This window comes from Diabrotica undecimpunctata, chromosome 6, assembly GCF_040954645.1.
Source record: "Diabrotica undecimpunctata isolate CICGRU chromosome 6, icDiaUnde3, whole genome shotgun sequence".
Lineage (NCBI taxonomy): Eukaryota > Metazoa > Arthropoda > Insecta > Coleoptera > Chrysomelidae > Diabrotica > Diabrotica undecimpunctata.
This window is the reverse complement of record NC_092808.1, coordinates 560,583-570,786: the sequence shown is the minus strand read 5'-3', so window position 1 is coordinate 570,786 and position 10,204 is coordinate 560,583. Positions and strand designations below refer to the sequence as shown.

The following is a 10,204-nucleotide window of genomic DNA, read 5'->3' as shown; positions in this document are numbered from 1 at the left end:
ATGAAAAACTCCTACGGGAATCGCGAGCCAGAGTTTCAGACTGCCGAAGAAGCCTGATGCTAAAGTGTGTAGAAAGAAGACGTTACGACTAAACTTAATTCTCATCTTTCTGGATAGTTTCTTCTGCCACTCTTTTATTAAAGATCTAAAAACTTATAAACCGTAATTTCAGACATGCCGTATATCAAAGATTGTTAAGCCATTCAGATAAGGAAATTACTTATGTACAAGGTAAAAAGTTTTCATTCCAATACATCTTTATCACTTTTCGACTATGCAACAATTATGTTTTTGTATAATTTTATTTTCAACATATTGCATTTTAACAAAAGGTAAATTACTTTTTAACATTTTTGTACCATAAGTTAAGTCAGTTTTCTGTTCTGTAACTGTTTTCTGTTCCGTAAGTGAATGTATTTTTTTGAAATTAGACGATACAATGCTTGTCTTTGTCATTTGATTATAAGATCTTTTGTACAAAAAGCTATACTTTCACTAAACTCTATCAAGTATCTTCGTATTCTTGATAACAACCAGCAATTTTCTTAATGAAACCTAACAATTTATTTATTTTTTGATCCTATGCTTTCTCCTTCTTCTTCTCCAACCGTTCTTTATCTTTTCGATATAGGACCCCCTTATTATTGCTCTCAGAATTCTTAAGTCTGGGCTAGCCGGTACCAATTTGGTGCCGCTGTTCTTTTTAAGTCATCGTACCATTTTTGTTGTGGTGTTCCTATGCTCTTCTTTCTTCCCATAGTCTCCATAATTTACGCTACCTGTATTGTCGATACGTTTCCTCAAGTAAAAGTGTCGAATCAGAATTTCTGTGGCTGTCTTCAGTTTTTGTCTACTAAGATCTTATTCTTCTTCTTTAAGTTCCATCTTCTATCGAAGGTTGGAAATCATCATGGATATGCGGACCTGTTAACTGCCGCTCTAAATAGTTCTGCACTACTGCATTCAAACCATTCCCTCAAGTTTTTAAGCCACGATATTCTTCGTCTTCCCACATTTCGCTTTCCTCGAATTTTGCCTTGCATAATAAGCTGCAATAATGAGTATCTTTGCCCTCTCATAACATGGCCTAAGTACTTTAGTTTTTTTCTTTTAATAGTCAATATTATTTCAACTTCATTTCCTATTCTTCTAGTAACTTCTGCGTTTGACATTTTGTATTTTAGTCCTTGATATTCGTAGCACCAAACTGTAATACCAAAATTTAAAGGCCGCGAACTTATTTAAATGCACTTGTTTTAATGTCCATGCCATAAAGGAGAGTAGTGATTACGTAATAGCGAAGCATTCTTAGGCGTAGTCCTAACCTTCTACAAAACGCAAGTTATTTAAAACTCTATTGATAGCTATACCTTCTTTGAATCTGAGAGCGCTTCTTTAAATACCGCTTCACTGTAGACATTGAAGAGTAGCGGCCACAGCACGCAACCCTGGCGGACTCCTCTCTGTATTTTGATATCTCGGGTCTTCTGGTTGTCAACTCTTACCTTGGCAGTTTGATTCCAATATAGACTAGATAATTTTCATATCAAGACTGTCAATATTTTTGCTTTATAATATTTCTACAAGTTTTTTATATTTAACCTTAACAAGTGCCTTTTCGAAACCTACAAAACATAAGTACATGTTCTGATTCATTTCCTTGCATCTCTGGGCCAGCACATTCAAGCCAAACAAAGCATCTCTTGTGCCCATACCATTTCTAAAGCCAAATTGTGTGTCACTTATTTCATATTCAAGAGTTTTAACAATTCTGCTGTGTATTATTTTCAAAAATGTTTTAATTGTGTGACTCATTAAAGCTATTGTTCTGTGATCTGAGCAGGACATTGCGCTTGACTTTTTGGATATTGCCACAAATGTCGATTGCAGCCATTGTCTGTGGATTGTGGAAGTCTGGTATATTAAATTAAAGAGTTCAACCATTACATCAATAACATCTTCATCAATGAGTTTTAATAATTTGGTAATGGTCCGGTAGCTTTGCCCTCTTTTGTGTTTTTAATGCCATAGATGACTTCTTCCCGTGATATAGGTGGTCCGGTTCCGGTATCCTCTGTGGTTTCTAATGATAGTTCTTCCCTTTCATCATTAAATAGCTTTTGGATGTAATTGGTCCAGTGACACAATCTTTCCTTCATATCAGTAATAATATCTCCTTTATCATTTTTAAGGATATTCTTTCTTGTGCTTTTACTCGAACCTATCATTTCTTTGTTTTTTTTTGTGTAAATTAAAACTATCATACTTTTTATCCAGATGTTTTATTTCCTTGCATCTATTGGAGAACCACCTCTCTTTTCCTCTTGAATTTTCTTTCTGATGTTTTTCTGAATTTCTTTGTATTTATTCAGGTCTTTTGCTTTATGTTTTCTTCGTTCTTCCATTCTTCCACTTCAAGAATTTCTACTGTCATCCAAGGTTTTTTTTCCATAAGTGGTTTGTGGGTTTCTTTTCCAACTGACACAAGGGCATGTTGAATTTTTTCCCATGCCCATGTTGAGATATTCTCTTTTATTCTCGTATTCTCTTTTAGATACCATTTATATATCTATGTAGTCAAGAGGAGTAGCCCTCAAGTGGTACCAGTAAACGTTCTTCTTTAGATTACTTGACCAGGTTTTTCCTACTTTGTGATATTTGTCTTTAACATCATTTAGGTAGCAAAAAATGATCGACGCTAACTAGAGAGTAATTACTAAGGCATCGAGAAATTTGTGGAGCATTATTTTGTGTCCTGTCGTGAAAACTGCTGTCAGATCTACGAAGGCCCAACTTTTATTATACGTTTTTCTTTGACACTCATTTTAATGTGTTTTGTTGGTACGAGAACATTTTTGATGCAGGATTTGTCAAGCTTAAAACCTTGTTGTTCTTAGATGAGGTGTTTGACTTGGTATATCGCGGGTGCTCCGGATTTTTCCCTGGTTTTAGTAACGTTGTTGTTGTAACTTTTTTCCAGGGTTCTGGAATTTTGCAAGCTCCGCAGCTCGTGTAGTCTTGCACAGGAACTATTTTTTCCTCCTTGCCATGGATGATTAATATGTTCAATGCATATAATGTCCTACATCTTTTAACTGTACGTATCATGCAATTTTTAACTGTAGACTTTAATTCATAATTTTCGTGCTTGTTCCAGGGGCATGGACAAAATGTAGGTGAGTAAAAACTTTTTTACCATTTGCGAGAAGTCCTAAACTTTGTTTTTTTATCTTAAAACACGATAAACTGTATATCAATGTGAGGGTCTATTTGTTAACGTCCACTAAACAATCAAAAAAATCTGAAAACTGGAGTTTAATAATCAAATATGTATATACAAATAACAGTGCAGGACATATCATGGGTAATCTTCTAAGCCCATTACTATCAAATATTTTCATGAATGATCTAGAAACAAAGATTTCAAAACATCCCGTATTCAAACAGTTTTCATATTGGTGGACATACGTGGACGATGTACTGGTATGCTTTACAGGAACTGCGAGGCCACTTGACCAATTCTTATCGTATATTAATTCACTCCATAGTTATATTGAATTTACAATAGAAACATAACAGGATCAATCCATAAAATTTCTAGGTTTAAACATTATCAAACTTAAAAATTAAAATCAGTTTTCCGTATTCCATAAACCTATTTTATATTATAGAGGTAAACCATCACAAAAGGTTTTGTCCTGTAATCATAATCATCATCATTTAGTCCATTGCCGACTACAGGCCTCTGCATGATTTTCCACTTAGTTCTATTTTGCGTCACGTAAATCCAATTTGTAGGTACTCTTTTTATGTCATTGGTCCATCTCGTAAGAACTCGACCCCTGTTTATGTTAGCTTATATTCGGGTTCCATTCCAAAATTCTTTTCGTCCACCTATCATCAACTGCTTTTGCTACATGACCTGTCCAGTTCCATCTTGGCGTTATTCTTTCAATAACGTCTGCTACCTTCTGATCTTTTGTGTATAGTAATTTGCTTTTGTTCTTTTAAACCTTCTCTTTATTCCAGTGATGACAGGGAGCTGGATTGCCTCAGCATTCAGACTTCAGGAGTGTCTTACTTTGCGATTCAAGATTTTTGTAATTTTTGACTTATCGTTGGGAGTATAACATAACTATAATGTTTGTATGGTAATGAAGATTCTTACTTGAGTTCACAAACTTAGTTTACTTTACATAATATCTGTACCATAATTATTGCATGCCTTATTCGCATTTTCTAGTAAACATTGAAGATATTCTGAAGTTCTTTTTAACCCTTACTGCATGATTTTTTTATTTTTTGTAAAAAAATCTATGATTACAAACTTGACTTCAAGATTACGGTAAATATATAAAAAAAAATCCTACTTGGTTAGTTTTTTGTACTTTTTTATTTTTTTTTGTGTGTCATATACGCACTATGCATTAAAACAAGATTCAACAACTAAACTTAATAAAAAATTACGTTTATTACTTTCTAATTATAATAATTATTCAGTGTGAAAGTTGTAAGAACAATTTGTAAAAAAAGTTGTATACTTTTTAAATTTTGTAGTGAAGAGAACGAAATACAATATTATGAAAGACTAGTAACCAGAAGCAGAAAAGATGCTTTAGCAGCTGTTTTATCTAAAAATGCCAGAGAGTACCAACCGAAAAATCAAACAGTTATTGGTCAGTATATACAGCAATATCAAATAATCAGATAACAGAAAATATTGTTTAGATATTTAATTCATATTTTACAATATATTTTACGAGTTTCCAACTATTTTGGATTAAGGACCATTGGCTATAGAGTGTCTAGCGATAATCCAAAATTGTCGCAAATTCGTGAAATACACTATACTTGTTTATTAATATATTTGCCTTTATTTATATGCAGTCTTGGTTTTCCCAATTAGGTTTTACCGCAGTTTCTGTCGAACCATACCAATAGTTTCGTTCGTGGTACGAGTAATGGACGCGTTCAGGATCAAATCAGAATCCTTTTAGTAATAGGATTGTACGCAAGCGCGGTTCATAATCAGTTCAGGATTTATTTACACCACGAACGAATTTCGAAAGCCTTCAATTTAGTCTTTAGTGCCTGGTTTGTTTTATTTTAAAGCCTAGCCTCAATGGAGACAAAATAGAAAAAAAGAATGGAATAAGCACATAAGCAGAATGGAGGAGACCCGCGTCGTCAAAATAGCAAGAGATAAGTCACCAATCGGCAGAAGAAGTATCAGACGACCGCGCGGAAGATGCAATGACAACCTTTCATAAAGGTATTAATCCGCCAATGAACAAGCAGAATTGCTTATAAAGAAGAAGGAGAAGAAGAAGAAGAAGAAGTAGAATTGGAGTTAAGACAGGTGTGGGAGAAACAGAACTTTTAATATTGGACCGTTAAAAAGAAAGAGGCACAACGAATAAATGTATGTGGAAATGAACATCAAAATGAGAGAGCAAAGATTAATACGGTTTGGTCATGTTCAATGTAGAGAAATTAATCACCCAATACAAAAATTTGCTGATCTAAAAGTTCCTAGCAGTAGTTTTTGAGGAAGACCCAAACAAGACATGGGGGCAGACACTTAGGCAGGACATGTCCTTAAAAAGGAGTAATATTGGTATGAAACAACAAAGAAACTTATGCAGAAATGTAATTAAGAAAGCTGAGCCGGCGTAGGGATAAAGGCAAAAATAAATATGGTGATTTTATTGAAATAATTAAGTAACTTATACTAATGCGTATTTTTACAAAAAAATATTTATGTATAGATTATGGTGAATATGATTTCATAATAGTTGGTTCAGGATCAGCTGGTTCAGTATTAGCTAACAGGCTCTCGGAAGTAGACCATTGGAGAATTTTAGTGCTAGAAGCTGGAGACTTTGGTAACGATGAAACTGATATGCCTGGCTTGTATGTAGATCTACCTTTTACCGACTACAACTGGGGATTCAAAACTCAACCACAACAAAATGCTTGTTTAGGTAATTTTTTATCAGTTTCTTGAACAAAAAATTTTGCTTGTTACTTCATTACCGATATAATAATTATTGACATACTATTTGATAGGTATGGTAAATAAACAATGTATGTTTCCACGTGGGAAAGGTTTTGGTGGCACCAGTCTAATCAACATGCTGGTTTACTCCAGAGGTTCCAGTCTAGACTTCGACAAATGGGCAGAAGTAGTGGAAGATTCAAGATGGTCGTATAACTCAGTTCTACCGTACTTCATAAAATCAGAAAAATTTAACCACCGCGATCAGAAAGCTCCAGTTAACTGGGCGGTTCATGGTACCAATGGTTTATTGAACGTTGAGTACCATTTACCAAGAAATCCTCAAGCAGACGCGTTTATTGAAGCCAATAGGGAAATAGGGGAACCGATTGCGGATTATAACGGAGGTACAGGATTGGGAGCGTCTGTTTATCAAACAACAACTATACGTGGCAAAAGAGATGACACTGGTAAAGCCTTTTTACAACCATTTCTAAAAAGGAAAAACTTGAAACTTAAAAAATATATTTATGTAACAAAAATTTTAATTAATCGTAAAAATAAGATAACAGAAGGGGTGATATTTTCCTGTCGACATACTAAGAAACAGTACATAGTTAGAGCCTCCAAAGAAGTAATCATAAGCGCCGGTACTGTGCAAACTCCACAACTATTAATGCTCTCTGGAATTGGACCAAAACAACATTTACACTCGTTAAAAATTCCTGTTGTACAAGATTTAGAAGTGGGAAGTCAATTAAAAGATCATCCCATGGCTTTTGTTATTAACTTCTCAACAAAAAACTATAGTGCTCCAATTCGACCTCTCAGAGATGATGTTGTAGATTATCTGAAAGGAGTTGGACCATTGACTTCTCAAGGAAATTCACTGGCAGTTGGATTTTACGAATCTTCATATACAAAAGGTGAGTACTGTGATGTTTGTATAGTTCATTTGAAAATGATTGACAGCAAAGTTTCTATGGCATAGCTGTATTTTCTTGTCTCAAATGTTGTAGTAATTTTAATAAACCAATAATGTGGGTGTATAGTAAATAAAATACAAAGGTTTGTATTTTATTATATAGTCCATGTTTCGTAGCTTAAGTCGTTTCCGAAAGTTTCGTCCTGTATTTCGAGGCAAATGTTCAGGTTTCGTAACAGTGTGTTTTTTCCGGGAGTGGGTTGTCAGCTCACTGCCCAACCTTCCTCGTTTACCCGGGCTTAGGACCGGCAGTGGTGATTCCTAAGCTACTCGATCCACCCATTTGTCACCACAGGCGGAGTTTGATCCAAGTATGGTCCATCGTTAATCCAAGGACTATCTCATGTATTCCGGTTTGGGTCTTCGATGTAAGCCAAATGACTGTATGTTGCATTTTTAGTCTCGATGCAATCGGGAGTTTTCTATACAGGAAGCCAATGTGCAGTAATTTTATTTTTCATTTTTTTTTTCGTATATATTTTGATAATATTGTACTGTTTGATAATTTTAATTTTAGTTTAATATAGTTCTCATGTTTATTAAAGTAAAGTATATTATGTTTTTCACGGCGGAGGCGCTTGCAGATCTGACCTAATTCCCTAAGGCTTGTTCATTTACATTTTATGTTGTATTTTATTCGGAGTTTGCCACAATGGTCATTTTTATAAATTTTTGTACCAAACTGAGACAACAGGGTATCGATATTTATAGTTTTCCTGTATCTTAAAAACTGTGTTATCATGAATTAGCTATTATTAATTAATTTATATAATAATTTGTAGGAACCGGCTTGCCTGATATAGAGCTCATAATGTATGTATCCAATTCTACAGGACCTACGTCTCAAAAACAGTTTGGTCTCACCGACCAATCATACAGCGAGACGTGGAAAAACGTAAACGTGACGACCAATTGCCTAATATTGGCTGTAGCGTTGCATACCGCTTCAACAGGTTCGATAAGACTTAAGAGCTCTGACCCTTACGAATATCCTTTAATAAATCCCAGATTTTTATCAGATCCGAAGAGTGAAGACATAGAAAAATTATATGAAGGCTTGATGCTATCTCTAAAATTGATTAAGACTAAAGCTTTCCAGAAAATTGGAGCTAAAATTGATGAAAGACCATTAAAAGCGTGTGAAAGCTTCGAATATGCAAGTAAGGATTATTGGATGTGTGCTATAAGACAGTTATCGACGGATGTTTATCATCCTACCTCCACCTGTCCAATGGGACCTTATCCTCTTAAAGGAGACGTTGTTAATTCCGTTTGCAGAGTTCATGGAATAAAACAGCTGAGAGTAGTGGACGCCAGTGTCTTTCCTTTTACTTTAGCTGGGCACGTTAATGCACCTACTATCATGGTAGCTGAAGTTATTTCAGATGTGATTAAAAAAGAATATAAAATAAATGTATAAGGAAAATAAATCATTATTTGAATTTTGTTTATTTTATTTGTGTTGTGTTTTCCTAAAACGTTGAAAATAACTTGGATCATCTTCATTTGATGTAACGATCAGAAAAATAAGCAAATAAAAAGCATTTGTACTTTAATACGAATTGATTCGTATGGATGTGTAAATGCAGAATTACATCGTCCAGAAAAAGTATTTTTGCATTAATTAGTGACTAGAATCAAAATTATTGAAACAAATTGAAAAATGGCTAGGTTCTGTGCACAACTAAGACATATTTATTAATAGTGGCATACAAATAATTGCTTAGTTACAAATAATAGTTGCTTAGAGCAACAGAAATGGACTTCTGGCGCCGCTCGGCGGGAATCTCCAGACGCGACAGAATAACAAACGAGAGAGTCCGAGAAATCATGGGGGTTACACATAATATTGTTGATGACATCAAAACGACACAACTCAGATGGTACGGACACGTAAGGAGAATGCCGGAGAATAGAATACCAAGACAAATTCTTGAATGGCAATCAAGAGGTAGGCGAAGACCAGGAAGGCCTAGAAGAAGTTGGAGAGAAGGAGTTGATAAAGAAATCAGAGAAAGGGAACTGGAGGACGATCTATGGAACGATAGGATAAGATGGAGATTGGAAATCGGAAGACGTCGAAGAACGTTGTAAACCGACATTATATATATATTGTTATGGATCAGTTTATCGATCAGAAATAGAATAAAGGGTTTTTTTTATTATTTTAATATACCGCGTGCATATAAGTTAAAATACAACCCTGTACTTATTTGTAATCGTTATAATAAGAAAAGACATTGTTTCCGTGACGGACTAGTTTTTCCTTGATGGACTAAGTGAATAGTGAAAGGACAATGGAATTCGTGAAATTATATATTTAAGGAATAAACTTTGTAATTGTATTTTGCGGTGGACATTTTTCGAAAGTAAATAAGAATTAGATTTAGATATGAGATAACAAGAATTTGGAAGCTTATTTCGGTTGAAAAAGGCAAAATTGTTAATGGTTTCTGAAAAGTAATTTGAGTGAAATTAGTTTATTTGTTTTAAATATTATGTTGGAAATTTTCTGAATCGAAAATTAGTGGGAAAGATGAATGCTTATGATTGGTTAAAAAGGAATGATGGGGGATGAGAGAGTTTGAGAAGGTTGTCTGGGGAGATTGAAAAGAATTATGATGTTACCGGCAGACCAGAAGAGAAGACGTGTTTTTTCGAGTAGTCAATCTGAGTACCAGTGTTTTCGTGTGTTAGTGAAAAAGGTGGAAGCTGAGAGCAGATCAAAATCGAGAAGATTAATACCTCTTTTGAGTCTGCATAGTCCACGAGATATAATTGAGAAAGAAAGGAGAATTTGTGAATAAAGAGTACCGGTCAAAAGAGGCTTGGGCTTGTGTTTTCGGAGGAGTAGTTTGCTGGTATGCGGTTTGGATCGATGCTGAGAACGGGAAAGATTTGATGGTTAGCCGGACATAATCAATCAAGGAAGGAACTGTGGTTTGATCGAGAGGAGACACCATTGGTGTAAAAAAATTAAAGGTCAGTCAAATAATTTGAATGAAAGAAAACTTTAAGACATTCTAAAGATAAAATCAAATATAAGCATACGAACTAAGATTCCAAGTTTTAAAGAGTTATTTTTTTGTGAATAAATTATATTTTTTATATGGTAAATTTTTTAGTAGATATTATTATAAAGCAGATCAATAGATAGTTTGTTAATTAAAATTAAATTTAGAGTATAGGAGTTTGTTGGGAAAGATAATTGCCCACAAAAA

The 10,204-nt window shown here is 34.4% G+C and overlaps 1 protein-coding gene across 1 annotated transcript; it reads left to right on the top strand.

Annotated features, from left to right (window-relative positions):
- The first annotated feature begins 245 nt into the window (after positions 1-245).
- On the top strand, positions 246-8,425 carry LOC140444699 (glucose dehydrogenase [FAD, quinone]-like). Its single transcript, XM_072536462.1, has 6 exons — positions 246-332; positions 3,158-3,176; positions 4,558-4,676; positions 5,769-5,984; positions 6,070-6,924; positions 7,766-8,425. Exons 1-6 carry the CDS (start codon positions 275-277, stop codon positions 8,401-8,403), a joined length of 1,905 nt encoding a protein of 634 aa, XP_072392563.1. The 5' UTR covers positions 246-274; the 3' UTR covers positions 8,404-8,425.
- The last annotated feature ends 1,779 nt before the right edge of the window (positions 8,426-10,204 follow it).

What these genes read in the sequence shown, in the direction of transcription:
- LOC140444699 (XM_072536462.1), top strand. Translation starts at nt 275, where the DNA reads ATGCAACAATTATGTTTTTGTATAATTTTATTTTCAACATATTGCATT. An exon ending in GAAAAATCAAACAGTTATTG is followed by an intron (nt 4,677 to 5,768) that starts GTCAGTATATAC and finishes ATTTATGTATAG; the next exon opens with ATTATGGTGAATATGATTTC. An exon ending in ACAACAAAATGCTTGTTTAG is followed by an intron (nt 5,985 to 6,069) that starts GTAATTTTTTAT and finishes ACTATTTGATAG; the next exon opens with GTATGGTAAATAAACAATGT.